We start from the raw sequence: 27,817 nt of genomic DNA, 5'->3' as shown, positions 1-27,817 counted from the left end.
AACAAGGCAATTGGCAGTCTGAATATAGAGATAGATTAATATAATAAATAAATATGGATAAAGTGCTAAGAAAACAAACAAGAGGCAATAACTTTGCCTAGAAGAGTTGGCAAACAGCCTAAAAACTGGCAGAAGACCAAAGATCATACTGCCTTTTCAACCACATAGTAAAACAATCAGTACTGTAAATGGAGAAGAAAAATGATATTCTGAATCTAACAGAGTCTACATCTTTACCCAGCACCTAAGAAAAATCTGAATTTCAATCTCAAGTGATCAGATATTACATATACAGACTTTTCTCTTCAGTAGAAATACATTATACAAACCAAAGTCAGGCACTTTCCAGGAATGAAAACATTCCTCTCCAAATGAGACGGCAAAATCTCTCAAGCCTGAAAATGAATCTGAGCCACTTAGAATATATAGCTTTTATCCCAGATGTCTGAAGGGCCCATGAATAGATTAGGGCTTCTCCTGGGCATCCTGCATTCGGACCACAGATTAAAGTACACAAATAAGCACCAAGAATAAATTAAGGTAGCCCAACTGCAATTCTGGAAGGAGTGGAAAACACTCTGCTTGGTCCTTGTATACTAGAAGTGGCAAAACAAGTTAGCAGATAGGATAATCTACATGACTCACTAAGAAAGAAAATTACTTCACAAGTCACTCTTCCAAAGGGAAACCAGGATTGGAATCTCAACTACTACTCAAGTCTTTTACTACTCCCGATGACAAAAGTTATAAATTGCATGAAATTTTATTTTTGTTTTACTCCCACTGTACTTAAACATAGCAATAAAGCCCTGTCATACCCAAACAGCAACCCCTTTATATCATTAATTAGGTAACATATTTTATACTCAACTCATCCCTTTGATTCTAAACCTACTACCCCTCCACCACCCAAATCAGTTATTTGTTGATGGCACAACCATACTTCCAACCATTTGCTCAAATTCTTACAAGGGTCTTTGACTGCAATTCCCCTTTGTCCTGCATGCCTGATTCAACTGCTAACCTGTACTCATTCTACTTTCACAATAACACTCAATTCTCCCCTCCTCTCCAACTGTCTCCCTGATTATCTCTCAATCAGTTCTTTGTTAATAACCTTATAACCAATTTCCTTATCAATGGCCTCTACAGTATTACATTAATCCTCTGGAAACACAGGTCTTATCTCATTCCTCCCCCTACCCCCATCAAAAAACTTCAGTGGCTCCCCATGCCACAGAATCAAACTAATTCAAGGCCTTGTGGGGAGCTGACAATACTTTTCCAGCTTTTTATTTTATTTTTTATTTTTTAACTTCCTGCAGCCTTACACCTATCCAACAAAACTTCTTGCCCTCAAGCGTGCCTTTCCTTCACCAACTGTTCCTTCTTGGAATATATTTTCTTTCCCCCATGATACTGGAAGCATCACGAAGGCAGGAACCATTTCCGTTTTGTTCCTAATTACATCCATGTGGTCTAAAACAGTGCTTGACATACATGTTGAATGACTATAATCTACCCTACTTTCAAAACTCCACAATAGCCATTCCTGCTATAGTCCCACCAAAAGTCTGCCTTACTATAAAACTCCCCTGTCTTAATGGGGGGAGGGGGAGATTCTCACAGCATTCTGTGCTACTTTTAAGACACTTAATATTTCTCTATCCTATGTATGGCTATTACAAGGCCATAAATGATCCTGTCTGGTAGATTTATGAATCATCTCCGATCATGTCTTGCACATAGTTTCAGTATAAATAAAATGGATGTACTTTGTTTCTATATTCATCCATTCACTTATTTGATATTTAGAGAGCTTATAACATGCCAAGTACTGTTCTTAGCACTGGGAATACAGCACTGAAAAGCATATAACCCTACCGTCATGAAATTCATACTCAGAAAAGGAACAAAGACAGTAAGCAAGGGAAAAACATAATCCCTGATAGTGATAAATATGGTGAAATTAATGACAGGTGTGATGTGATTGGGACTGATTTAGGAAGATAACTACTATAGGCAGGGTGATAGGAAAATTCAAAGTTTAAAACTCCTCAAACCCTTTGACTCACTAATTTCATTTCTGGGATTACTGAAGACAATCACACAAACCAAAGTTTTGGGCACGAATGTTTCAATCACTCAACAACGGAAAATAATGGCTATGACCAAAATATACATGTAAGCGTTACTTAAAGTCTGTAGCATCCATTTGATCTAATATTTTTTTAAAATGGGTTGATGTTTGTCCCTCAGATTGGGGAAGGAAGGGATCAAGAGCTCTGTTTTGAACTGACTGAATTTGAGTTAGCGTCCTATTAACCATCCAAGGGGATACATGAAGGAAACTACATGAGATGACCTAGTATGTACAGCATGACCGTCTCACTATTATCAAGAAATGTGTATTGGTATACATAAAGGCACACGAAAACAACTGGAGGTATATACAGCCTAATACTAACAATGATTACCTCTTAATGGTATTAAAGATGATTTTTCTTGTTTATCTACACTTTCTATTTTTTCAACAATAAATATGGATTATGTGCATTCTTTTTAAGAAATACATTTTTTTAAAATTTTTAAATTCTGTCACTGAATGAAGAAACAATAAGATCAAAGTAAAGAACCAAAAAGCTAGTGGAGTGAAATAAGAAGACTGTAGAGAAATAAAAATGGGTTTCCTCCATTTCCTAGTTTTTCCTCTAATAAGAACTATTTAGAAATGCTGGAATTTATGCTTTTGCATTAAAACATTCTCCACACAAAACAAGCTTCCAAGAAAATAGTGAAGGAAAAGTAGGTCTAGTAATCAAGTGTCTACACCAGACCATAAGCCATCTTAAGAGTGAGGAAGCTGCCAAAAGCCCAGTTTCCAAACACAGTCAATAACAGTCTACTTGTCATCTAGAAGAGAATTGCCTAACTCAGTTGCAGCATATTGCCGGAAGGGGCTTGCAAATTTATGACTACTGACGGTAATTAAGCCCACTCTAATCTTAAATGCTAGTTAAAAAAAAATTGTAACGCACAGGCACACACAAACATCAATATTACAATCTTATCAAACTTAACATTACAATCTACGCATATACTTGGACAGGGCATCTAAATTCCATAAGGCAGGAACTACTTGCCAAGGGCTGCTCATTCCTTCCTGTTGGGATCAGTCTACTTTTCTACCTCTTTCCGTAAAGTTACAAGCCATCTCAACTTGTTTCACTAAGAGGCACTGGTATTTTACAACTAGCATCTTATGTTGGGCACCTTCATATATTTATTTAATTCTCTAATCTATGCCTAAGACTCTGAATTCCAGGTACAACAAAGTACCACTTATTCTCAAACAACAAGGTTCTCATAATGATTATTCATTCTTAAACATCAAAAATGAAGAACAGAGAAGTTTAAATGATTTGTGCCCAGGCCTGCCATTAGTCAATGGCGGGAGCAGGAAAAGGACAACTCATATTTCCAATACTCAATTCAGAATGATTTCCACAAAAGTTACTATGGTTGAAGTATCTAAGAGGCGGGGCAAGATGGTGGAGTGGTGAGGAGCAGAATTTCGTCTCTCCCCTAGAGCAGCTGGCAATTACCCAACAACTATATGAAACAGTGTTTTTGGGGTCTCCAGTAACCAGTCACACATCGAACGCAAGTTTGGAATTGGAGGAAAAGCTGAGATCGCAGCGAACATTGTAAGTTCCCCGGACCAGGGGTCTGGCGCCCCTCCCCACCCAGACCTCACAGACTGTCTTGCTGCCGGCTCCCTGAAAGGGGGGGAAAAAAAAAACAAAAAACAGCAATCTGCTGAGGGCAAGAAGGGAGGCTCAACCCAGCCTCAACTGCAGAATTAATTAACAAATTAATTAACTTTGGGAGCTGGGGTGCTAAAGAAGGGCTGGGCTCCGAGAAGTGGGGGCACATAAAAGCGGGCACCCATTCCCAAAAAAGCCATTTTTTTTTTTCCCCTACATTTTGTCCCTTCTGGCTTCTCACTGATCCCTTATCTTTTTGCAGGGGTGGAACTGAGGCAGGGGTGGAACTGAAGCCCTTGGAGAGTAATTATCAGAAAATAGCCCAAAGCATATCTTTAAATGCTCTATTCTGACACTGACAAAACTTCCAGGCTGGGGAAAGACTTTTAAAAGAGACTCTTTTTTTTTTTTTTTTCCTTTTTTCTTTTTCTTGATTTCTTTTCTACTTTTTTTTTTTTTTTAATCTAAAAGTAATATATGTGGTTATTTTCTATCGGAAAGCCCAGGTTGAGGGACTAGGCTGGGCTTGGGGGAGACAGAGTACCCACAGTGTCTTTGAATTCCGTATTCACTACTGAAGGCCTCCACCCCCGTCTTTAATTGGCACCTCAGGCTGACCAAGGAATCTACCTGGAGAGGCCCCAAAGAGGAGAGAGGAGAAGGGAATAGTGCCCCTGAGAGACAACTGGAGCTCTGAGGACTGGGAGAGTGGAGGGAGGTCCAGCTCAACTGGCAGCCCTCCTTCTGGGAATTCAGACCCCAGGGGCTGGAATTCAGATTCCGGCTTCAGTCAGCCACGCCCCTGACAGGATCAGAGTCACCAGGAGAACTAAAGGCTCCACACCTCCTTACACTGGTGGGGGAGCTGTGGGCTGGCCAGCGCCACCTGCTGGACAGGAGAGGAAAAGCACCAATTCTAAAGGCCTCACAGGAGGGTCTCATTCTCAGGAAAACTCCATACCCTCCCAATGAGACCTGGGCCTCACTAGACTGGGAAAATCTGACTAGGGTCGACCATAGCTGAGGAGACCCACTCACAAAAAGGTTACATAGAGGCAGAGCAAGAAACAGAAAAAACAAGAGGGGAAAAATTCTGATCAACTAAACAGAACCTAAGTTAGAGGTCTAGAATAAGTTGAACTGAATAACAGAGGCCAGAGAACAAAGCCAACCAACAAGAAAACCACTAGGTAAAAGACAGAAAACAAGCTCCAAAATAAACTAATCAAGAAAATCAGACGCCTAGACAACTTAAGATAACAAGCCATACCAGGAAACACAAAAACATGGACCAGCCAAAGGAACAAATTAATAGCTCAGCTGAGACACAGGAGTGGAGGCAACTAATGCTAAATAAATTTGATGAAATGAAGGAAGATATAGCAAAAGAGCTGAAGAATATAAAGAAGACACTGGCTGACCATAAAGAAGAATTCATAAACTTAAAAAAACAAATGGCAGAACTCATGGGAATGAAGGCCACAATGGAGGAGATGAAAAACACAATGGAGGGACACAACAGTAGATTTGAACAGGCAGAAGAAAGGATCAGTGAACTGGAAGACAGGTCATTCGAATTCATACACACAAAAGAACAGATGGTGAAAAAAATGGAAAAATATGAGCAGGGTCTTAGGGAGCTGAGTGACAACATGAAACACACAAGTATACATGTTATGGGTATCCCAGAAGGAGAAGAGAGGGGAAAAGAGGCAGAAAGAGTAATAGAAGACATATTCACTGAAAATTTCCCAACTCTTATAAGAGACAGAAAATTAGAGATTCAAGAAGTACAACGTACCCCAAATAGAATAGATCGCAATAGACCTACTCCAAGACACTTACTGGTCAGATTGTCCAATGTCAAAGACAAAGACAGGATTCTGAAAGCAGCAAGAGAAAAGCAATCCATCACATACAAGGGAAGGTCAATAAGACTATGTACAGATTTCTCTGCAGAAACCATGGAGGCAAGAAGACAGTGGCATGATATATTTAAGATACTGAAAGAGAAAAACTGCCAACCAAGAATTCTATATCCAGCAAAACTTTCCTTCAAAAATGAGAGAGAGATTAAAACATTTTCAGACAAACAGACACTGAGAGAGTTTGTGAATAAGAGACCGTCACTACAAAAAATACTAAAGGGAGTGCTACAGGCTGACAGGAAAAGACAGGCGAGAGAGAGTTGGAGAAGAGTGCAGAAATGAAGATTATCAGGAAAGGTAAAAGGAGAGGAAAAAATAAGATATGACATATAAATTCCAAAAAACAAAATGGTAGTAGAAAGTACTGCCCTTACAGCAATAACACTAAATGTAAATGGATTAAACTCCCCAATAAAAAGACAAAGACTGGCAGAATGGATTAAAAAACAGGACCCATCTATATGCTGTCTACAAGAAACCCACTTTAGACACAAGGACAAACATAGACTGAAAGTGAAAGGTTGGAAAAAGATATTTCATGCAAACAACAACCAGAAAAAAGCGGGAGTAGCTATATTAATATCAGACAAGTTAGACTTCAAAAGCGAAACAATTAAAAGAGACAAAGAAGGACACTATATATTAATAAAAGGGTCAATTCATCAAGAAAACATAACAGTCATAAATATTTATGCACCAAACCAGAATGCCCCAAAATTCATGAGGCAAACACTGCATTCACTGAAAGGAGAAATAGATGCCTCTACAATAATAGTTGGAGACTTCAATACACCACTCTCATCAATGGATAGAACATCTAGACAGAGGATCACTAAAGAAACAGAGATGTTGAATTGTATGATAAATGAACTAGACTTGACAGACATTTATAGAACACTACATCCAACAACAGCAGGATACACTTTTTTCTCAAGTGCTCATGGAACATTCTCTAGGATAGACCACATGTTGGGTCACAAAGCAAGTCTCAACAAATTTAAAAATATTGATTTTATACAAAACACTTTCTCAGACCACAATGGAATGAAGTTGGAAATAAATAAAAGGCAGAAGGTCAGAAAATTCACAAACATATGGAGGCTAAACAACACCCTCTTAGAAAACCAGTGGGTAAAGAAAGAAATTACAAGAGAAATTAGTAAATACCTTGAGGCAAATGACAATGAAAACACAACTTATCAAAACTTATGGGGAGATACCTCTGCGGCATCTGGTGGCGCAGGTGGCTTGCGTGGACGCGGGCGGAGGCGGCCGACCCGTAACAGCAGCCTCTAGTGCCCGCGGCCCCGGCAGGCGCGTGCGGCCGCCCGGAGGCATCCTCCTCCTCCTCCCGCCAGCCCCGGCTGCGCGGCCAGGCTCGCCGCCTCGGCTCCAGTCTGCCCTCCCGCATCCCCTCGCTTCCCGCACCGCCGCAGCTCCTTCCTGGCCTTGGGACCCGCAGCATCACCCTCGAAACATGACTCGTGATTTCAAGCCTGGAGACCTCATCTTCGCCAAGATGAAAGGTTATCCTCATTGGCCAGCTCGAGTAGATGAAGTTCCTGATGGAGCTGTAAAGCCACCCACAAACAAACTACCTATTTTCTTTTTTGGAACTCATGAGACTGCTTTTTTAGGACCAAAGGACATATTTCCTTACTCTGAAAATAAGGAAAAGTACGGCAAACCAAATAAACGAAAAGGTTTTAATGAAGGTTTATGGGAGATAGATAACAATCCGAAAGTTAAATTTTCAAGTCAACAGGCCTCAACTAAACAATCAAATGTATCATCTGATGTTGAAGTTGAAGAAAAAGAAACCAGTGTTTCAAAGGAGGATACTGATCATGAAGAAAAAGCCAGTAACGAGGATATGAGTAAAGCAATTGATATAACTACTCCAAAGGCTGCCCGAAGAGGGAGAAAGAGAAAGGCAGAAAAACAAGTAGAAACAGAGGAGGCAGGGGTAGTGACAACAGCAGCAGCATCTGTTAATCTAAAAGTGAGCCCAAAAAGAGGACGACCTGCAGCTACAGAAGTCAAGATTCCAAAACCAAGAGGCAGACCCAAAATGGTAAAACAACCTTGTCCTTCAGAGAGTGACATGGTAACTGAAGAAGACAAAAGTAAGAAAAAGGGGCAAGAGGAGAAACAACCTAAAAAACAGCTTAAAAAGGATGAAGAAGGCCAGAAGGAAGAAGATAAGCCAAGAAAAGAGCCCGACAAAAAAGAGGGGAAGAAAGAAGTTGAATCAAAAAGGAAAAATTTAGCTAAAGCAGGGGTTACAACAACCTCTGATTCAGAAGAAGAAGGAGATGATCAAGAAGGTGAAAAGAAGAGAAAAGGTGGAAGAAACTTTCAGGCTGCTCATAGAAGGAATATGATGAAAAGCCAACATGAGAAAGAAGCAGCAGATAGAAAACGCAAACAAGAGGAACAAATGGAAACTGAGCAGCAGAATAAAGATGAAGGAAAGAAGCCAGAAGTTAAGAAAGTGGAGAAGAAGTGAGAAACATCAATGGATTCTCGGCTTCAAAGGATACATGCTGAAATCAAAAATTCACTTAAAATTGATAATCTTGATGTGAACAGATGTATTGAGGCCTTGGATGAACTTGCTTCACTTCAGGTCACAATGCAACAGGCTCAGAAACACACAGAGATGATTACAACACTGAAAAAAATACGGCGATTTAAAGTTAGTCAGGTTATCATGGAAAAATCTACTATGTTGTACAACAAGTTTAAGAACATGTTTTTGGTTGGTGAAGGAGATTCTGTGATCACACAAGTGCTGAATAAATCTCTTGCTGAACAAAGACAGCATGAGGAAGCAAATAAAACCAAAGATCAAGGGAAGAAAGGGCCAAACAAAAAGCTAGAAAAGGAACAAACAGGTTCAAAGACTTTAAATGGAGGATCTGATGCTCAAGACAGTAGTCAGCCACAGCATAATGGAGACAGCAATGAAGAAAGCAAAGACAGCCATGAGGCCAGCACTAAGAAAAAGCCATCCAGTGAAGAGAGAGAGACTGAAATATCTCTGAAAGATTCTACAGTAGATAATTAGGTTGGCATACCTAGAAAGAAAGAACATTTGAGAAGTTTGTAATGGTTTTCATTTGAAATACTGAGACTGCTGAAAGTTTTAAATTTTTGTAAGCATAGGTTTTGAGGTTTAAAACTCGTTTTGAGGGAGAAAATCCCATTATCTTTGTTTAAAAGTAATTAACCATTATTGCTATTTGCACTTGTGCAGTATTAACAGCTACATTATACAGTAAATGTGGGAAAAAATCCATTTAGAAAATGTTAAACTGCTTTTCCAAACATTATGGTTGTAGCATATTTTCAATTTGTATATGTTAATGTGTAATTGATAGTAGAAAAAGGTTACATTTTAAAAACTGCTACTTATATAAATCTTTCCTCTTTTCCCAAATACCATGTTTTTTGTGCATAGTTTTTACAAATCTTGGATTTACCTATCTTTTCACTGTTTGTGGGTTTTGTAGAAGTTGAGCATTTTTATGGTAGATAAAATGTTACTTCTATACAAGTACTCCTTTTTATCAAAAGTTAATTTTAATCTCATAGCCTACATTGTGCAATTATCCTGCTTCTTTGTAACAATGTGTGGTCTGTATGACTTTTTGTATGACAAATAGCTATCCAACTAAAGTTGAACTGGCAATCCTGTGAGGTACAAAACTTGTGTTAATTTTTGAAGGTAATTTAGTTTTGTTCTGGGAATCCAGTGAAATGATATGACTGTCCTGCAGAGAGCAGAATGGGTTATAATTTGGAATGAATCTGGCTTTAGGGTTATTACCCCTCATGAAATCAACCATCAAATATTCTTTATAAGCACTAGTAACTAAATATTGAGAACTAAAAGATTAAAGTTTATTTTTGAGAAATGTCTCAAACTTCTACGTTAAAAAAAAAATCAATCCATGTTTACGCAGTAAATATAAGTAAAAACTATAAAGAAACTATACTGTTTTGAAAACATGGCTACATTAGAAGGGAATTTTCATTTATTTCTATACCATATATGTGACAGGATTGCAAAGAATAGAAACGTAAGTTGCTTTGAGGCAGTAGACAAAATACGTCACTAAGGACTATGAACCAATGTTAAGAAAATTAAGAGTTCTAAGACATTTTGAGTATTAGGTCAGTTAGTGTTTTTCAGTAGCGAAAAGAGACTTCCAACATTTTGAAAGTAAATCAATGTGTGAAAATGACTTAATACGAGGTAGAGTTATACTTGATGCCAGTGGTTTTTAAGTTGTCAATAAAAAAAAAAATGTATGTATGTCACATGTATTGCCCCTCATAGATAACTGTTTTCAACTAATTTTGAATTACAATAATTGGATTTCTGATTTTGAGGAGCTTTACAATGGAACTAGGACCCACTGTTTTGAGGGGACTCTGCTTTAATATTGTATAAACCAGTCATTATCTGTTTGGATTTGGACAGATTTATTCTAGTTAAGCCATAGTGTCAAGACCTGTAAACCTGTTTTCATTAAAGAATTTTTCTATCAAAAAAAAAAACAAAACTTATGGGATGCAGCAAAGGCGGTGCTGAGAGGGAAATTTATTGCCCTAAATGCCTATATTAAAAGAGAAGAGAGAGCAAAAATTGAAGAGTCAACTGCTCACCTGGAGAAATTAGAGAAAGAACAGCAATCTAACCCCAAAGCAAGCAGAAGGGAAGAAATAACAAAGATCAGAGCAGAAATAAATGCAATTGAGAACAGGAAAACAATAGAGAGAATCAACAAAACCAGAAGTTGGTTCTTTGAGAAAATCAATAAAATCGATGGACCACTGGCTAGGCTAACAAAAAAAAAGAGAGAGCAGATGCAAATAAATGCAATCAGAAATGGGAAAGGAAATATAACTACCGACCCTGCAGAAATTAAGGAGATAATGAGAAGATACTATGAGCAACTATATGCTAATAAACTAGACAACTTAGATGAAATGGACAACTTCCTAGAAAAGCATAAACAACCAACATTAACTCAAGAAGAAATAGATGACCTCAACAAACCAATCACAAGTAAAGAGATTGAGTCAGTCATCAAAAAGCTCCCAAAAAGGAAAAGCCCAGGACCAGATGGTTTCACATGTGAATTCTACCAAGCATTCGAGAATGAATTAGTACCAATCCTGCTCAATCTCTTCAAAAAAACTGAAGAAGAGGGAAAGCTACCTAACCCTTTCTATGAAGCCATCATCACCCTAATACCAAAACCAGGCAAAGATACTACAAAAAAAGAAAATTATAGACCAATTTCTTTAATGCATATAGATGCAAAAATCCTCAACAAAATACTCGCAAATCGAATCCAGCAGCACATTAAAAGAATTATACACCACGACCAGGTGGGATTTATTCCAGGTATGCAAGGCTGGTTCAACACAAGAAAATCAATTAATGTAATACACCACATCAATAAATCAAAGCAAAAGGACCACATGATCATCTCGATTGATGCAGAAAAGGCATTTGACAAAATTCAACATCCTTTCCTGATGAAAACACTTCAAAGGATAGGAATAGAAGGGAACTTTTTCAATATGATAAAGGCAATATATGAAAAACCCACAGCTAACATCACACTCAATGGGGAGAGACTGAAAGCTTTTCCTCTAAGATCAGGAACAAGACAGGGATGCCCACTATCACCACTGTCATTCAACATTGTGCTGGAAGTTCTAGCTAGAGCAATTAGGCAAGAAAAAGAAATGAAAGGCATCCAAATTGGAGAGGAAGAAGTAAAACTTTCACTATTTGCAGATGACATAATTCTATATGTAGGAAATCCAGAAAAATCTACTGCAAAGCTACTAGAACTAGTCAATGAATACAGCAAAGTAGCAGGCTACAAGATCAACATGCAAAAATCTGTAGTGTTCCTATACACAAGTAATGTGCAACAAGAGGAGGAAATCAAGAAAAAAATCCCATTTACAATAGCAACCAAAAGAATCAAGTATTTAGGAATAAACTTAACCAAGGACACAAAAGACCTTTACATAGAAAACTATAAGAAACTGCTAAAAGAAATTGAACAAGACCTGAAAAAATGGAAGAACATACCATGTTCATGGATTGGAAGACTAAATATAGTTAAGATGGCAATTTTACCTAAACTGATTTACAGATTCAATGCAATACCAATTCAAATCCCAACAACTTACTTTACAGAAATAGAAAAACCAATAACTAAATTTATTTGGAAGGGTAAGGTGCCCCGAATAGCCAAAAATGTCTTGAGAAAGAGGAGTGAAGTGGGAGGTCTCACACTACCTGACTTTGAAGCATATTACAAAGCTGCAGTGCTCAAAACAGCATGGTACTGGCATAAGGACAGATATACTGATCAATGGACTCGAATTGAGTGTTCAGAAGTAGACCCTTACATCTATGGACAACTGATCTTTGATAAGGCACTGAAGCTGAAGCAACTAGGAAAGAGCAGCCTGTTCAATAAATGGTGTTTGGAGAACTGGATATCCATTTCCAAAAGAATGAAAGAGGATGTCCATCTCACACCTTATACCAAAATTAACTCAAAGTGGATCAAAGACCTAAACATTAGCACCAAGACCATAAACTCTTAGAAGAAAATGTAGGGCAATATCTTAAAGATCTTGTGAAAAGAGGTGGTTTCTTAGACCTCACACCCAAGGCACGAGCAACCAAAGAACAAATAGACAAATGGGATCTCCTCAAAATTAAACACTTTTGTACATCAAAGGACTTTGTCAGAAAAGTCAAAAGGCAACCTACACAACGGGAGATGATATTTGGAAACCACATATCAGATAAGGGTTTAATATCCTGAATATATAAAGGAATCCTGCATCTCAATAACAGAAAGACAAACAATCCAATTAAAAAATGGGCAAAAGACATGAACAGACATTTTCTGAAGAGGAAATACAAATGGCTCAAAAGCATATGAAAAAATGCTCAACTTCACTGGCTATTAAGGAAATGCAAATCAAAACCACAATGAGATATCATCTCACACCTACCAGAATGGCCATTATCCAAAAAACAGAAAATGACAAGTGCTGGAGAGGATGTGGAGAAAGAGGCACACTTATTCATTGTTGGTGGGAATGCAGAATGGTGCAACCACTCTGGAAGACAGTATGGAGGTTCCTCAGGAAGCTAAATATAGATCTGCCATATGACCCAGCTATTCCATTGCTGGGTATATACTCAGAGGAACTGAAACTTAAGACACAAAAAGACATTTGTAAACCAATGTTTATTGCAGCATTATTCACAATTGCCAAGAGATGGAAACAGCCCAAATGTCCATCAAAGGACGAGTGGATAAACAAACTGTGGTATATACACATGATGGAATATTATGCAGCTGTAAGACAGAACAAAGACATGGATCATGTAATAATGTGGATGAACCTTGAGGACATTATGTTGAGTGAAGTTAGCCAGAAACAAAAGGACAGATTCTGTATGGTCTCACTAATATGAACAGACATTAATGAACAAACTTTGAGAGTTAAAAGCTGACAACACAGGCGACCAGGAGATAGAAAGAGGGCAGAGATCAGCCATTTGATGCTGAAGGACTACAGAATGTTTAGGATTGATTGCACAGATCCAGAAATAGATAGCATAATACTGTGTGATGGTAGCACAGTATTGTAAGTACACTGAACAAAGATGTCTGTGAGTAAAGCTGAAAGAGGTGGGATAGGAGAATGTATGACACAAGAGGTAAAGACACATGATAAAGACTGGGACTGTATAACGTGGCAAAAACTGGAGTGGCCAATGACTGTTACTAAATATACAAATATAAAAATGTTTTTGCATGTGGGAAAGCAAATGAATGTCAATCATGTAGAAATTTGAAAAATGGATGGTATTGAGGAAAAAACATAATCAAAGCAAACTGGAGTCTCTGGTCAACAGTAACATTGTAATATACCTCCATTAAATGTAACAAAGGCAATATGCCAATGCTAAATGTATATGAGAGGGGGATATAGGGGAGTAATATGGGATTCTTGGTAGTGGCGTTATTTGCTGTCCTTAGTAGTATATTGTATTGTATGACATGTTATTTTTCTTTTTATCATTTTTTCTTATTGCTTAAAAAAAAAAAATTTTTTTTTTCTTGTAGTAATCAATATGTTCAAGTGCTGATTGTGGTGATAAATGTACAACTTTATGATGATACCATGAACAACTGATTGTACACTGTGGATAAATGTATGGTATGTGAATATAACTCTATAAAATTGTAGGAAAATATATATATAGGAGTAAAAGTGTTGAAGAAAACATGGTAAGAGGGATGATGCCTCACCAATATGGACTAACCACAATGTGTAAACTCAGAATTGAATCTTAGAACATAGCCTAACGTGGACACAATAATTGTAATAGTCCCTAGATTGTAAGCTCTTACAGCAGTCAACTCTATTCCTGAATTGTAATGCCTATCTCTTAACTTTGAGATGCTGATCCCTAAATGTATAATCTGATTGGTCTCTGGAACAATGCATATCTCTGAGACACCTGAAACTCAGAGCTAGAGCTCGGCAGATATGAATGTCAGTATTAGTGCATACAGCCACTGTCAAAAAAAAAAAAAAAAAAAAAAAAAAGCTGAAAAAGAGCCCAGACTTCAACTAGTGATATGAATGAAGCAGGTCTGGTTAAGACCAGGGCAAGCCAGGCCAAAGGATAAAGGTTGAAACTGATTGTGTTTTAAAACTTCAACTTTCATATGAGACCAAGGGAATAGATATCTATTTGGTACAGGATCTAAATTTTCTAAATGGTACAACTCTACAGTCGATTTGTTCAAACACCACAATTGCGTGGAACTTTGAATAGGGAGTGAGATACAGCAGGTTAGTATAGGCTGGAGTGAAATAGTGACACATCCTAGAGTAATTTGGGCAGATAATAAAAAATATATTTACAGCCTCCCCCTCCCCAGCCCCGAGGATCTGGGGAAAGGTGCGGATGTCTTGGACATCCTCACCTGGACTGGTGTTGATGTTGTCACAAACATTGGGACTGGCGGTTTGATGTGCTGAGCCCTCGAGCATGGGACTTGCTCTTATGAAGTTCATTACCACAAAGGAAAGTCTAAAGTTGTATGTAATGGTGCCTAAGAGTCTCCCCCTGAGTACCTCTTTGTTGCTCAGATGTGGCCCTCTCTCTCTCTAACTGAGCGATCTCGACAGGTGAACTCGCTGCCCTCCCCGCTACGTGGGACCCAACTCCCAGGGGTGTAAATCTCCCTGGCAACGCAGAGTATGACTCCCGGGGATGAATGTGGATCTGGCATCGTGGGACTGAGAGTATCTTCTTGACCAAAAGGGGGATGCAAAATGAGACGAAATAGTATCAGTGGCTGAGAGATTCCAAATGGAGTCGAGAGGTCACTCTGGTGGACATTCTTATGCACTATATAGATAACACCTCTTAGTCTTTAATGTATTGGAATAGCTAGAAGTAAATACCTGAAACTACCAAACTCCAACCAAGCAGTCTGGACTCCTGAAGACAATTATATAATAATGTAGATTACAAGGGGTGACAGTGTGATTATGAAGACCTTGTGGATCACACCCCCTTTATCTAGTGTATGGATGAGTGGAGGAATGGGGATAAAAACTAAAGGACAAATGGGGTGGGATGGGGGGATGATTTGGGTGTTCTTTTTTCACCTTTATTTTTTATTCTTGTTCTGGTTATTTCTGATGTAAGGGAAATGTTCAGAGATAGATTGTGGTGATGAACGCATAACTATGTTATCATACTGTGGACAGTGGATTGTATATCATGGATGATTGTATGGTGTGTGAATGTATTTCAATAAAACTAAATTTAATTTAAAAAAAAAAAAAAGTTACTATGGTTATGTACTGACCAAGGAGAAGTACATCAGATCTAATTTAACCTGCTAAATGAAAGAACTCTAAGTCGATCCAACAAAAATTACTACCTTTTTCTGGAGGTTAAAACATTTTTCCACCTGCCCATCTCTGCTATCAATTAAATTCAGCACAAATTATAACACATTCAAAAATTTTTCAAGAACTAAATAAAACAAAAAACAAAAGGTTTACTTTATAAACAAAAGCTACCAATATTTAAAGTACAATCAAGAGAAATTTACAAAGGAATTGAATATAAGAGTTAACAATTACACCTACTACTACTCCTGATAAATAAAGGTCACTATTGATTTAGTGCTTTCTACACACCGAGCACTGAGCAAAGCATTTTGCATACATTCATAAATTTAATTCTACCAAGTAGGTTCTATGATCTCCATTTCACAGAGGAGGAAAATCAAAGTACAAAGACATCTACACAACTGTTACATCCACACCAATATTCAAATCCAAATCTGTTGATTCCAGAACCATCGCTGTTAATATGCTAGACTTCATATACTGAAATATGAATACTGGTTCATAGAGACATAATTATTTGCTTGCTGAAATTTAAAATAATATTATTTGACCATTCAAAAGTGTATTTGAGACAAAATCCAACATCCCTTTTTGATAAAAACACTTCAAAAGGTAGGAATTGAAGGAAACTTCCTCAACATGATAAAGAGCATATATGAAAAACCCACAGCCAGCATAGTACTCAATGGTGAGAGACTGAAAGCCTTCCCTCTAAGATCAGGAACAAGACAAGGATGCCCGCTGTCACCACTGTTATTCAACATTGTGCTGGAAGTGCTAGCCAGGGCAATCCGGCAAGACAAAGAAATAAAAGGCATCCAAATTGGAAAAGAAGAAGTAAAACTGTCATTGTTTGCAGATGATATGATCTTATATCTAGAAAACCCTGAGAAATCAACGATACACCTACTAGAGCTAATAAACAAATTTAGCAAAGTAGCGGGATACAAGATTAATGCACATAAGTCAGTAATGTTTCTATATGCTAGAAATGAACAAACTGAAGAGACACTCAAGAAAAAGATACCATTTTCAATAGCAACTAAAAAAATCAAGTACCTAGGAATAAACTTAACCAAAGATGTAAAAGACCTATACAAAGAAAACTACATAACTCTACTAAAAGAAATAGAAGGGGACCTTAAAAGATGGAAAAATATTCCATGTTCATGGATAGGAAGGCTAAATGTCATTAAGATGTCAATTCTACCCAAACTCATCTACAGATTCAATGCAATCCCAATCAAAATTCCAACAACCTACTTTGCAGACTTGGAAAAGCTAGTTATCAAATTTATTTGGAAAGGGAAGATGCCTCGAATTGCTAAAGACACTCTAAAAAAGAAAAACGAAGTGGGAGGACTTACACTCCCTGACTTTGAAGCTTATTATAAAGCCACAGTTGCCAAAACAGCATGGTACTGGCACAAAGATAGACATATAGATCAATGGAATCGAATTGAGAATTCAGAGATAGACCCTCAGATCTATGGCCGACTGATCTTTGATAAGGCCCCCAAAGTCACCGAACTGAGCCATAATGGTCTTTTCAACAAATGGGGCTGGGAGAGTTGGATATCCATATCCAAAAGAATGAAAGAGGACCCCTACCTCACCCCCTACACAAAAATTAACTCAAAATGGACCAAAGATCTCAATATAAAAGAAAGTACCATTAAACTCCTAGAAGATAATGTAGGAAAACATCTTCAAGACCTTGTATTAGGAGGCCACTTCCTAGACTTTACACCCAAAGCACAAGCAACAAAAGAGAAAATAGATAAATGGGAACTCCTCAAGCTTAGAAGTTTCTGCACCTCAAAGGAATTTCTCAAAAAGGTAAAGAGGCAGCCAACTCAATGGGAAAAAATTTTTGGAAACCATGTATCTGACAAAAGACTGATATCTTGCATATACAAAGAAATCCTACAACTCAATGACAATAGTACAGACAGCCCAATTATAAAATGGGCAAAAGATATGAAAAGACAGTTCTCTGAAGAGGAAATACAAATGGCCAAGAAACACATGAAAAAATGTTCAGCTTCACTAGCTATTAGAGAGATGCAAATTAAAACCACAATGAGATACCATCTAACACCGGTTAGAATGGCTGCCATTAAACAAACAGGAAACTACAAATGCTGGAGGGGATGTGGAGAAACTGGGACTCTTATTCATTGTTGGTGGGACTGTATAATGGTTCAGCCACTCTGGAAGTCAGTCTGGCGGTTCCTTAGAAAACTAGATATAGAGCTACCATTCGATCCAGCGATTGCACTTCTCGGTATATACCCGGAAGATCGGAAAGCAGTGACACGAACAGATATCTGCACGCCAATGTTCATAGCAGCATTATTCACAATTGCCAAGAGATGGAAACAACCCAAATGTCCTTCAACAGATGAGTGGATAAATAAAATGTGGTATATACACACGATGGAATACTATGCGGCAGTAAGAAGGAACGATCTGGTGAAACATATGACAACATGGATGAACCCTGAAGACATAATGCTGAGCGAAATAAGCCAGGCACAAAAAGAGAAATATTATATGCTACCACTAATGTGAACTTTGAAAAATGTAAAACAAATGGTTTATAATGTAGAATGTAGGGGAACTAGCAGTAGAGAGCAATTAAGGAAGGGGGAACAATAATCCAAGAAGAACAGATAAGCTATTTAACGTTCTGGGGATGCCCAGAAATGACTATGGTCTGTTAATTTCTGATGGATGTAGTAGGAACAAGTTCACTGAAATGTTGCTATATTATGTAACTTTCTTGGGGTAAAGTAGGAACATGTTGGAAGTTAAGCAGTTATCTTAGGTTAGTTGTCTTTTTCTTACTCCCTTGTTATGGTCTCTTTGAAATGTTCTTTTATTGTATGTTTGTTTTCTTTTTAACTTTTTTTTTCATACAGTTGATTTAAAAAAGAAGGGAAAGTTAAAAAAAAAAAGAAAGAAAGAAAGAAAAAAGACAAACAAGGAAAAAAAAAAAAAAAGATGTAGTGCCCCCTTGAGGAGCCTGTGGAGAATGCAGGGGTATTCGCCTACCCCACCTCCATGGTTGCTAACATGACCACAGACATAGAGGACTGGTGGTTTGATGGGTTGAGCCCTCTACCGTAGGTTTTACCCTTGGGAAGACGGTTGCTGCAAAGGAGAGGCTAGGCCTCCCTGTATTTGTGTCTAAGAGTCTCCTCCTGAATGCCTCTTTGTTGCTCAGATGTGGCCCTCTCTCTCTGGCTAAGCCAACTTGAAAGGTGAAATCACTGCCCTCCCCCCTACGTGGGATCAGACACCCAGGGAAGTGAATCTCCCTGGCAACATGGAATATGACTCCCGGGGAGGAATGTAGACCCGGCATCGTGGGATGGAGAACGTCTTCTTGACCAAAAGGGGGATGTGAAAGGAAATGAAATAAGCTTCAGTGGCAGAGAGATTCCAAAACGAGCCGAGAGATCACTCTGGTGGGCACTCTTACGCACACTTTAGACAACCTTTTTTAGGTTCTAAAGAATTGGGGTAGCTGGTGGTGGATACCTGAAACTATTAAACTACAACCCAGAACCCATGAATCTCGAAGACAGTTGTATAAAAATGTAGCTTATGAGGGGTGACAATGGGATTGGGAAAGCCATAAGGACCAAACTCCACTTTGTCTAGTTTATGGATGGATGTGTAGAAAAGTAGGGGAAGGAAACAAACAGACAAAGGTACCCAGTGTTCTTTTTTACTTCAATTGCTCTTTTTCACTCTAATTATTATTCTTGTTATTTTTGTGTGGGTGCTAATGAAGGTGTCAGGGATTGATTTAGGTGATGAATGTACAACTATGTAATGGTACTGTAAACAATCGAAAGTACAATTTGTTTTGTATGACTGCGTGGTATGTGAATATATCTCAATAAAATGAAGATTTAAAAAAAAAAAAAAAAAAAAGTGTATTTGAGGAACCAGTACGTGTCAGGCACTGTTCCAGGTACTTGGAATACATCAGTGAACAAAATCCCTGCCCTCAAGATCACATTACAGTAATCTAGCCGCTTACATTTATGAAGCACTTCCTATGTGCCTTGTACTGCTGAGAGTGTTTACATGTATTAATTCATATCAACCCTATGAAGTAGGTACTATTGTTATTCCCATTTTACAAATATGTAAATAGGTATTAAGGGGTTAAACAACTTGCCAAAAATACAAGTGGAGAAGTCAGGATTTGAACCCAAGCAGCCTGACGCTCATTTGGTAACCACTATGCCATTCTAATACTGCTCATATAGTCACTTAATTTAAATATATTACAAATAAACTCAAACATACCACATTCATATCCCAACAAATTTAGGTTCAAAATGTATTCTTATAGTAATACTACCTTAGTAGATACTGAAGTAATCCCCACCAAATAAATTGGTAGGAAAGATATTTTAGTATCACTTCATCAATAATCCGTGTGACTCAACATACAGTATAGGAGGAAAGGCCTCCAGTTTTCAAGCAGAAATGTCACTACTTAGACAGGTGAAACTAATATCCTTTTGCCAGTATTATGATTAAATACACATACACATACACACACACACACACACACACACACAGAGTATTCTTAGGGGAGATGGTTTTTAAATGAACCCTGAAGCTCTGTTGATTTTCTAAATTTAAAAAAAAAAACAAAAAAAAAACTGTCTTTCAGGATATAAGAATGTTATTTTAGTATATATGACTGGGCAAACTACAACATCAGAGCCAAATACAAAATCCATCTAATTTAAGAAACAGAGAAATTAAGAAAAAAAAATAAAAAGGAAAAAAAAGGCCCAATACTGTAAGTCTTGTGGTTTTGACTTTGAAAGAAAGAAACTAACACTACTTCATTAAAGATTTCAATTCTGGTTTGTTGTATCTTAGAAAAACTAAACACCTTAAATTATCACTCATTTTGAATACTCAACAAATAGGTCGATACCTTTTCCCTTAACTCAAACATGAGCTTGAAGGACATGAATCAACTTTATTATAAAACATTCAATTTATTAATTCAATAAAAGTAATATGCTAAAATCTCAAAAAGTGGTCTACCTGGCAAACTTTCTTAGACTCTGGTATAGAAAAGAGGATATCTAAGCAAAATAAAAAGTCAACACGCCCTTACAATAGGACAAGGTTAGGTAAGGACTGCACAGAAACACGTCAGAGTTCTGGAATGTGAACTACTAATGCATAATGCAATCCACTAATAAGTTTAAAGCAAATTTGTTTGATAGCTAAAGGGAATGAGCTGTACTTATGAGGCTTGCCTGCAAAGTTCAAAAAAAAAGAAAACTGAAAAAAGAATTATGTTGTTCTTTTAAGTCTAAGTCTTAGTGGTGCTGAAACATAAATAGGAACTTCTTAAAACTCATTAAACACAGAAACAGAGCAGTATCTAAGATGGTAGTTTAAAAATACTGTTAATATACTTTACGTCATCAAAAAAAAGTGTGTTTTCCCCTAAAAAATATCAAAGGAAACGTGTTTAAATGAAGTTCAATTTTATACATGAAATTTTTTCACAAGACTTTACTGGGCATGCATCCTTTCTGGAAAGCAATTTGCCCATTTGACCTGAAATATGTTCATATTTTTTGACCCAGTAATGCCAAGTCAGGAATCCATCCTCAGGAAATGCTGATCAAATTTAAGTACAACGGCAAAAACCTGGAAACCACCCAACTGTCCAATAATGAGGGAATGACCAAATATATTATGGTATATCCGCAAGAAGAAACAAATTATGAAGGCATTAAAAATGGAATTAGACATAGGAAACCACACACACCATAATTAAAAGAAAACACACCAGGATACAAAACAGTTTAAGTAGTATCATCTCAAAAATGTTTTTAAAGGTATTAGGGTACATACATTTTAAAAAAGACAAAAAGGAAATATTTTGAAATGTTAACAGTAGTTAAACCTGAGTGGTAGAGCTATGTTTGTTTGTTTGTTTGTTTTTACTTTATACTATTCTTTTCAAATTTCCACTAATGAGCCAGTATTATTTTTATAATGAGAAAAAAAATCTTCTAAAAATAACATTTATAGATATATTTTGTAACCACGTTCAGTGGCCATCCATTTAACATCTCTTTGAAAAATTTAAAAAGAGTGCTTGAGGTTCTGAAATATCCTGGAAGAGAGTCATTTAAAATGCATCACTGCACTTTACAAACTTCTTAATGAGAAAGAATGTTTGGCTTTCAGTATTATAGGTCTGCTTGGAAAATTAAATAGGGGAGGAGATGAGGGGGAAAGAACTTTGAAGAGCTGCTGCTTGGCAGGATGCTTGCCTCTTGTTCCACAACTGTGATTCTATAGCTGAAGACCAACCACCCCATTGGAAAACTTAATTGACAGCTTATTTTCTCTAAAAACTTTTTTTTTTTTTTGCGATTCTCATCCCAAAGTAACAAAATATAAGCACTCTGAACAAGCGCAAAATCATTTCTGCTTTTAAAATATATTAAAGGTCATTCAATAGCCCAACAATGCTTGTTAGCCAGTTACTCAAATTCCTAGACATAAAATTCCATTACTCCTATTACTTTCAATAGATTATCATTCCTTCCATTAATTCAATTTATAGTCCTCAAATGTTGGCCAACATCCATTAAATGCTTGGATTTAAAACACGTTTTAAATCTATCCAGATTCCTAAACAAAAAGATGTTTAAAGCATTAAGGTTCTCCCAATTCACAACTACGAATTCTAACCTCAGTCAATCTACAGAAGCTGGGTGAAAATTAGACGGTACACTGGCCCTGGATTCTGATCCCTGTAAAATTAAGGTTTCTACAAGCCATTAAAAAAAAAAAAAAAATTAAATGATTCTAGGTTCAGATTTCTACAGTTTTTACAAATATCTTCTTTTTCCAATTCTCAGCAATAAACTTATCCTGGATTAATCTTTCAGGAATCAACATCTCATAAATGTGAAGACAAATTTTTAAACTACTACCCAGTTCCTAAATATACAATTTCTATAAAATTTACTCTATAATATTTGGGTAATTCCTATTAAGCATTTCTTAATTAACTACATCATAGCCCTTCTAAGAGTTCCAGTTATAAAGAAAGATTACCCAACACACATTAACACATACAGTGCACATGATTTATTATGCAATAACTGCCAAGATACTCAGCAATGTATTTCATTCCTTAATACTACATTAGAAAACTAAAGACTAGGGATGTTTCTTCTTAAAATGTCCAGAAAAAAGAGAGCACTATGTAATTCAAGTGTCTCTGTATTAAAATATCAGAGGAGATATCATTTCGGTTTTAAAACCGTAAGAACATACATTTTCTTAAGATTTGAACCTCTGTAATTAAGCTGCCTAGTCTCAAATGCTACATATACGTAATCTTTTAAGGTAAATATCTACTAAATCTTTCTTAACTCTTTTAAGAGAGAAGATGTAGCAAGACTTTAATATTTACAAAAAGTTGATGGATATGATTAAGGATTACAAAAAGACAAGTGGCTTTATCTGAAGTTTGGGATACCTGGGATATTACTTCCTGAATCTGAGTTAATAAATGGCCAATTTTCGAAAGTGACAAGCAGCGCTCAACACTTTTTGGAGTCTACAAATTAAGCATTTTATATAAAATGCAAAGATAGCAGAGTTGGTTTTTTAAAAAAAATAAGGTTAAATTTACTATTTTGGCTATACTGCTCCTACCTGAAAGTCTGTAAAATCACTTCAGCCTCTAACATTTTCCACAGTATATTTCAAAGAATCACAAGTTACATCAGAGTCTGAGACGGAAAAAATAAAAGAAAAAAAAAAGGCAAGAAGTTTCCTGAGGCCTCCTTTTTTCCAGCATCTTCAAGGCCACGGTCACAGTCCATATTTCTTAACAGAACCCAGTACATCATTACAATTCGAACATAATATAGTCTAACATTAAGATAATACTGAAACCAATGGCTCACTCTGAGTTCAACAGATATCCAGATGTTTTGTTTGTTTGTTAAAGAAAAATAATCTAAAGCTAAAAAGCAGGAGTGGGGATGGAGGATATCATGTGATTACCTGCCCCAATCCATAAATCCACTACTGCAGCCCAAATTTGGATTATATATACAGATTTAAAAAAAGAAATGACCCCAGCTGAGTCCCTCCTCAATATATTTCAAAACACTGTTTCTGCATTAGATGATGATACTCACTACAAATGCTCATTTAACATCTGTCATTTCAGATGTTAAGAGCAACTCTGTAAGAAATATGTTATTATTCCCATTTAAAAGATAGGAAAGCTAGGACTCAAAGAAGATACAAGGCTGCTAAGTGGCAAAGCTACATTTCAAACCCAAGACTGACTTCCAAGTTGATGATCATATTAAGGTACTCTGTCTACTAAAAACACAAGCATGAAAATGAGTAAGAAGTTTCCCAAAAATTTACTCAACTTTTTTAACTTTCCCAAATATAACTACTTCTCTGTAACAAACACAACTATTAATATAATATACCTACCTACACTATAAATTAGATCAATCTGATCAAAGGGATTGGAGTTACAAAGTGACTCCAATTCTTATCTCAAGCAAATACCAGAAAATTCATATAGTTAACTGAGCTCAGCTTCACTCAGGTTAAAGTCTAATCTTTTCCACATCGTATAAAAGTTCTTAAACAGATACTTAGCCTAGACGTTATTTTTCTGTATCAATTTTAGTGGAATTAGATATACATATCACACTCTACTATATCCATGGGGGAGGAGAAGTCATTTCAAGGTCCTTTTCCCAAAAAAATGATCATAATATTACAGAAAGAACCAAACAACAAATAGGCAAGTTTTCTTTATACTTCAATGCAACATTCCTCAAAGGCAGTTTGAATTTGTGTTTCTCTCTCTCTCTCCAAGTTTTACTCACTCCTGTTGCTGTATTACTGCAAGGAATAAGAATCGCAAGGTTACCTATTTTCTCCAACAAGGGAAATATGTTTGAATCATTCCTGTAACCAAACCAGTCGGACAGCTACTCTCCTGTTAAACAGGGATTTCAACAGTCATCTTAAAAGAGGCAGAACTGCTGCCACCTCTCTTTAGAACTGTTCTAAAGCTTATTCTGGCATGTACAAGCCCTTACTGACTGAGTCACAGAAACTCCTGGGCTCTAAATGCAGATGGACAAGAATGCTTCACTTTTATTCCTTCCCCAACCAACCAAATAACAAAAGAATCTTCATAATCATCCTTCCACTCAGTCAGTGCTCAATAAACACAATGTATAAATTCCCTGGACAATTACCCTACTGGAAACCCATTCCAAGCCTGGAATAAACTGTGTTCCTGTTGAATCCCTTCTCTTCTCTTCAAGTGACAAACACCCTCCAAGGACCAACCCTATGCTGACTGTAGATCCATCCTATCTCCTCGTTTAAAACAACCGGCTGTGCAAAAGCAGGGCCAAATACCTTGGCCTAATAAATATCGTGGACCACCGTGAACTGACTGGTTCTATCCCTCCCCAGCTTCTATCGGTGAGCTCAGCAATCAGCTGGATCTCGGCCCCTGGGGGATGAGTAAAAACCAAAAACCGATGAAAAGGGAGATTTGTAGGATTACAGAGGACACACCGAGCACACAATTCAAACCACACTAGTCTCCCACTTTCCTCGTACAGGAGCCCTTCGTCCCAAGAGGCGACTTGAAGGAGGCGCTTGATTCTTTCGCTTTCTCACAGGACTGAGAGACTTACCAAATTCCACCCTTCGGGGGAAATGACAGTCTGGAATTAACCCGTCAGCTGCCCTTACCCAGCAAACTCAAAAGAAAGCCCAATCTCAAACACTTCAAAAAACATGGCAAGCCCAATTTAACCCTTTCCAAAACCCAGCTGCGTTGAGGACACAATCCTTTGAAGATGACGAGACGGAATTAACCCTTCAGCTGCCGTTCTGAGCACCACACCTCAGCCACCACCTCGCGGGAAATTCCAAATCCTTGCCAGGCTCGGCAGCCCCCCATTTGTCTCACGACGCTGAGGAAAGCCCCAACACGGGCCTTCAGGAAGGCGCCGGGCCGGACTCGGGGACCGCGACACCCACAACCGGCGGGCGAGCGCTCACCGCGATGACATTGACGAAGGTGGTCTTGCCCGAGTACTGCAGCCCCACGAGAGTCAGCTCCATCTCCTCTTTCCAGAAGAGCGAGCGGAACCAGTCCAGCAGGCGAGAGATAAGTGCCAGCATGATGGCGGCTGGGAAAAACGACGGGCAACCGGACGCACAGGCGGTGGCGGCAGGGGCTTCCACACGAACGGGCCTCAGCCCGGACCCCCCCAACGGCTCTTCGGGACCCCGGGGCGACGCGGGCTGACACTGGCGGGCGGCGGCTGCCGGAGCCAGGAAGCCGAGCAGGTCATATGACTCGCCCTCCCCCCACGTCCGTCCCCGCACAGCCGCCGGCGCCCACGCCAAGAGCGGCGTGAGCGGTCAGACTAGGCGCGCCCGCCTCCTGCAGCGCCACCTGGTGGGACTACCCCGCAAGCTCAGCGTTTCAACAGGCCGCCCTTCTCTCTTTCCACCACCCTGCCTTGGCTCATTCACTGTTGGTTAATTTCTCTTTCCTTCACTCATCCATTCGCTCATTCACTCATTCACTCACTCATTCATTCATTCTATACGAGTCTTCGTTGCACATCTACCCTGTGCAGCAAAAACAAGTCTCTGGGGAATTCATCATGGAATAAAAATTCTTGACCTACATTGTTGGTGATAGCAAAAGATAGGAAGCCACAATAGGGAAATGATTAAATAAACTATGTTATATCACAACAACAGAATACTATGTAGCTGTAAAAAAGCTTGAGGATCAACTTAAAATGGATCAAAGACCTAAGTATAAGAACCAGAACTATAAAACTCCTAGAAGAAAACATAGGGAAGCATCTCCAGGACCTTGTGTTAGGCAATGGTGTCTTAGACCACGCTCAAAGTGCAAGTAACAACAATAACAAAAAGTAGATAAATTGGATCTCATCAAAATTAAAAACTTTTGTGAATCAAAGGACTTTGCCATGAAATTAAAATGACAACCAACACAATGGGAGAAAATATTTGGAAACCATATATCCGATAAGGGTTTAACATCCAGAACATATAAAGAAATTCTACACTCAACAGCAAAAAGACAAACAACCCAATTTAAAAATGACGAGATTAGAACACACATTTCTCAGAAGAAGAGAAGACAAATGGAAAAAAAAAAAAAAAAATGAAAAGACGTTCCATGACATTAGCCATTAGGGAAATGCAAGTCAAAACCATTTCACACTCACTAGAATGGCTACTATTAAAAAAAACAGAAAATTAACAAGTATTGAAGAGGATGTAGAAAAATAGGAACATCATTCACTGTGGAAGACAGCTTGGCAGTTCTTCAGAAAGTTAATTATAGAACTACCATATGACCCAGAAATCCCCTACTTAGGTATATACCCAAAAGAATTCAAAGCAGGGAATCAAACAGATATTTACACACCAATGTTCATAGCAGCATTATTCGCAATTGCCAAAAGATGGAAGCGACCCAGGTGTCCATTAACTGATGAATGGATAGACAAAATGTGGGACATACATGCGATGGAATATTATTCAATCATAAAAAGGAATGGAGTTCCGATACATGCAATAAAACGGATGAACTTTGGAGACATCATGTTGAGTGAAATAAGACACAAAAAGGACAAATATTGTATGACCTCACTGATATGAAATAATTAGAAAAAGCAAATCCATGGAGTCAGAAACTAGAATTTAGGTTACCAGGGGCTGGGGTGGGGGTTGGGAATATGAAGTTAAAGCCTTAATTGTACAGAGCTTCTATTTGGGATTATGGAAAAGTTTTGGTAATGGATGGTGTGATATTAGCACAACATTGTTAATGTAATCAACAACACTGAAATATATATTTGAATGTGGTTAAAAGGGGAAACTTGGGGTTGTATATATGTTACTAGAATAAAATTTAAAAAAAAAAGAACACATAGGACTATTCAACACAAACAGTGAACCCTAGGTGAACCATAACTGAACCATGTTCAGTTATAAAAA

At 37.8% G+C, this 27,817-nt stretch overlaps 1 protein-coding gene and 1 pseudogene across 1 annotated transcript in view; one reads left to right on the top strand and one right to left on the bottom strand.

Annotated features, from left to right (window-relative positions):
- Positions 1-26,127, bottom strand: part of ARL8B (ADP ribosylation factor like GTPase 8B) — an 82,251-nt gene extending 56,124 nt beyond the window's left edge. Inside the window, 3 exon segments of the mRNA XM_037800776.1 lie at positions 25,832-26,005; positions 26,007-26,042; positions 26,044-26,127. Coding sequence (XP_037656704.1) covers positions 25,832-26,005; positions 26,007-26,042; positions 26,044-26,127 — 294 coding nt within the window.
- Positions 6,979-8,876, top strand: LOC119507586 (annotated as a pseudogene).
- Positions 26,128-27,817: the final 1,690 nt, after the last annotated feature.

The sequence above is a fragment of the Choloepus didactylus genome, chromosome 1 (genome assembly GCF_015220235.1).
Source record: "Choloepus didactylus isolate mChoDid1 chromosome 1, mChoDid1.pri, whole genome shotgun sequence".
Lineage (NCBI taxonomy): Eukaryota > Metazoa > Chordata > Mammalia > Pilosa > Megalonychidae > Choloepus > Choloepus didactylus.
Note: the sequence above shows the minus strand (reverse complement) of the source record. Positions and strands in the feature narration are given on the sequence as shown.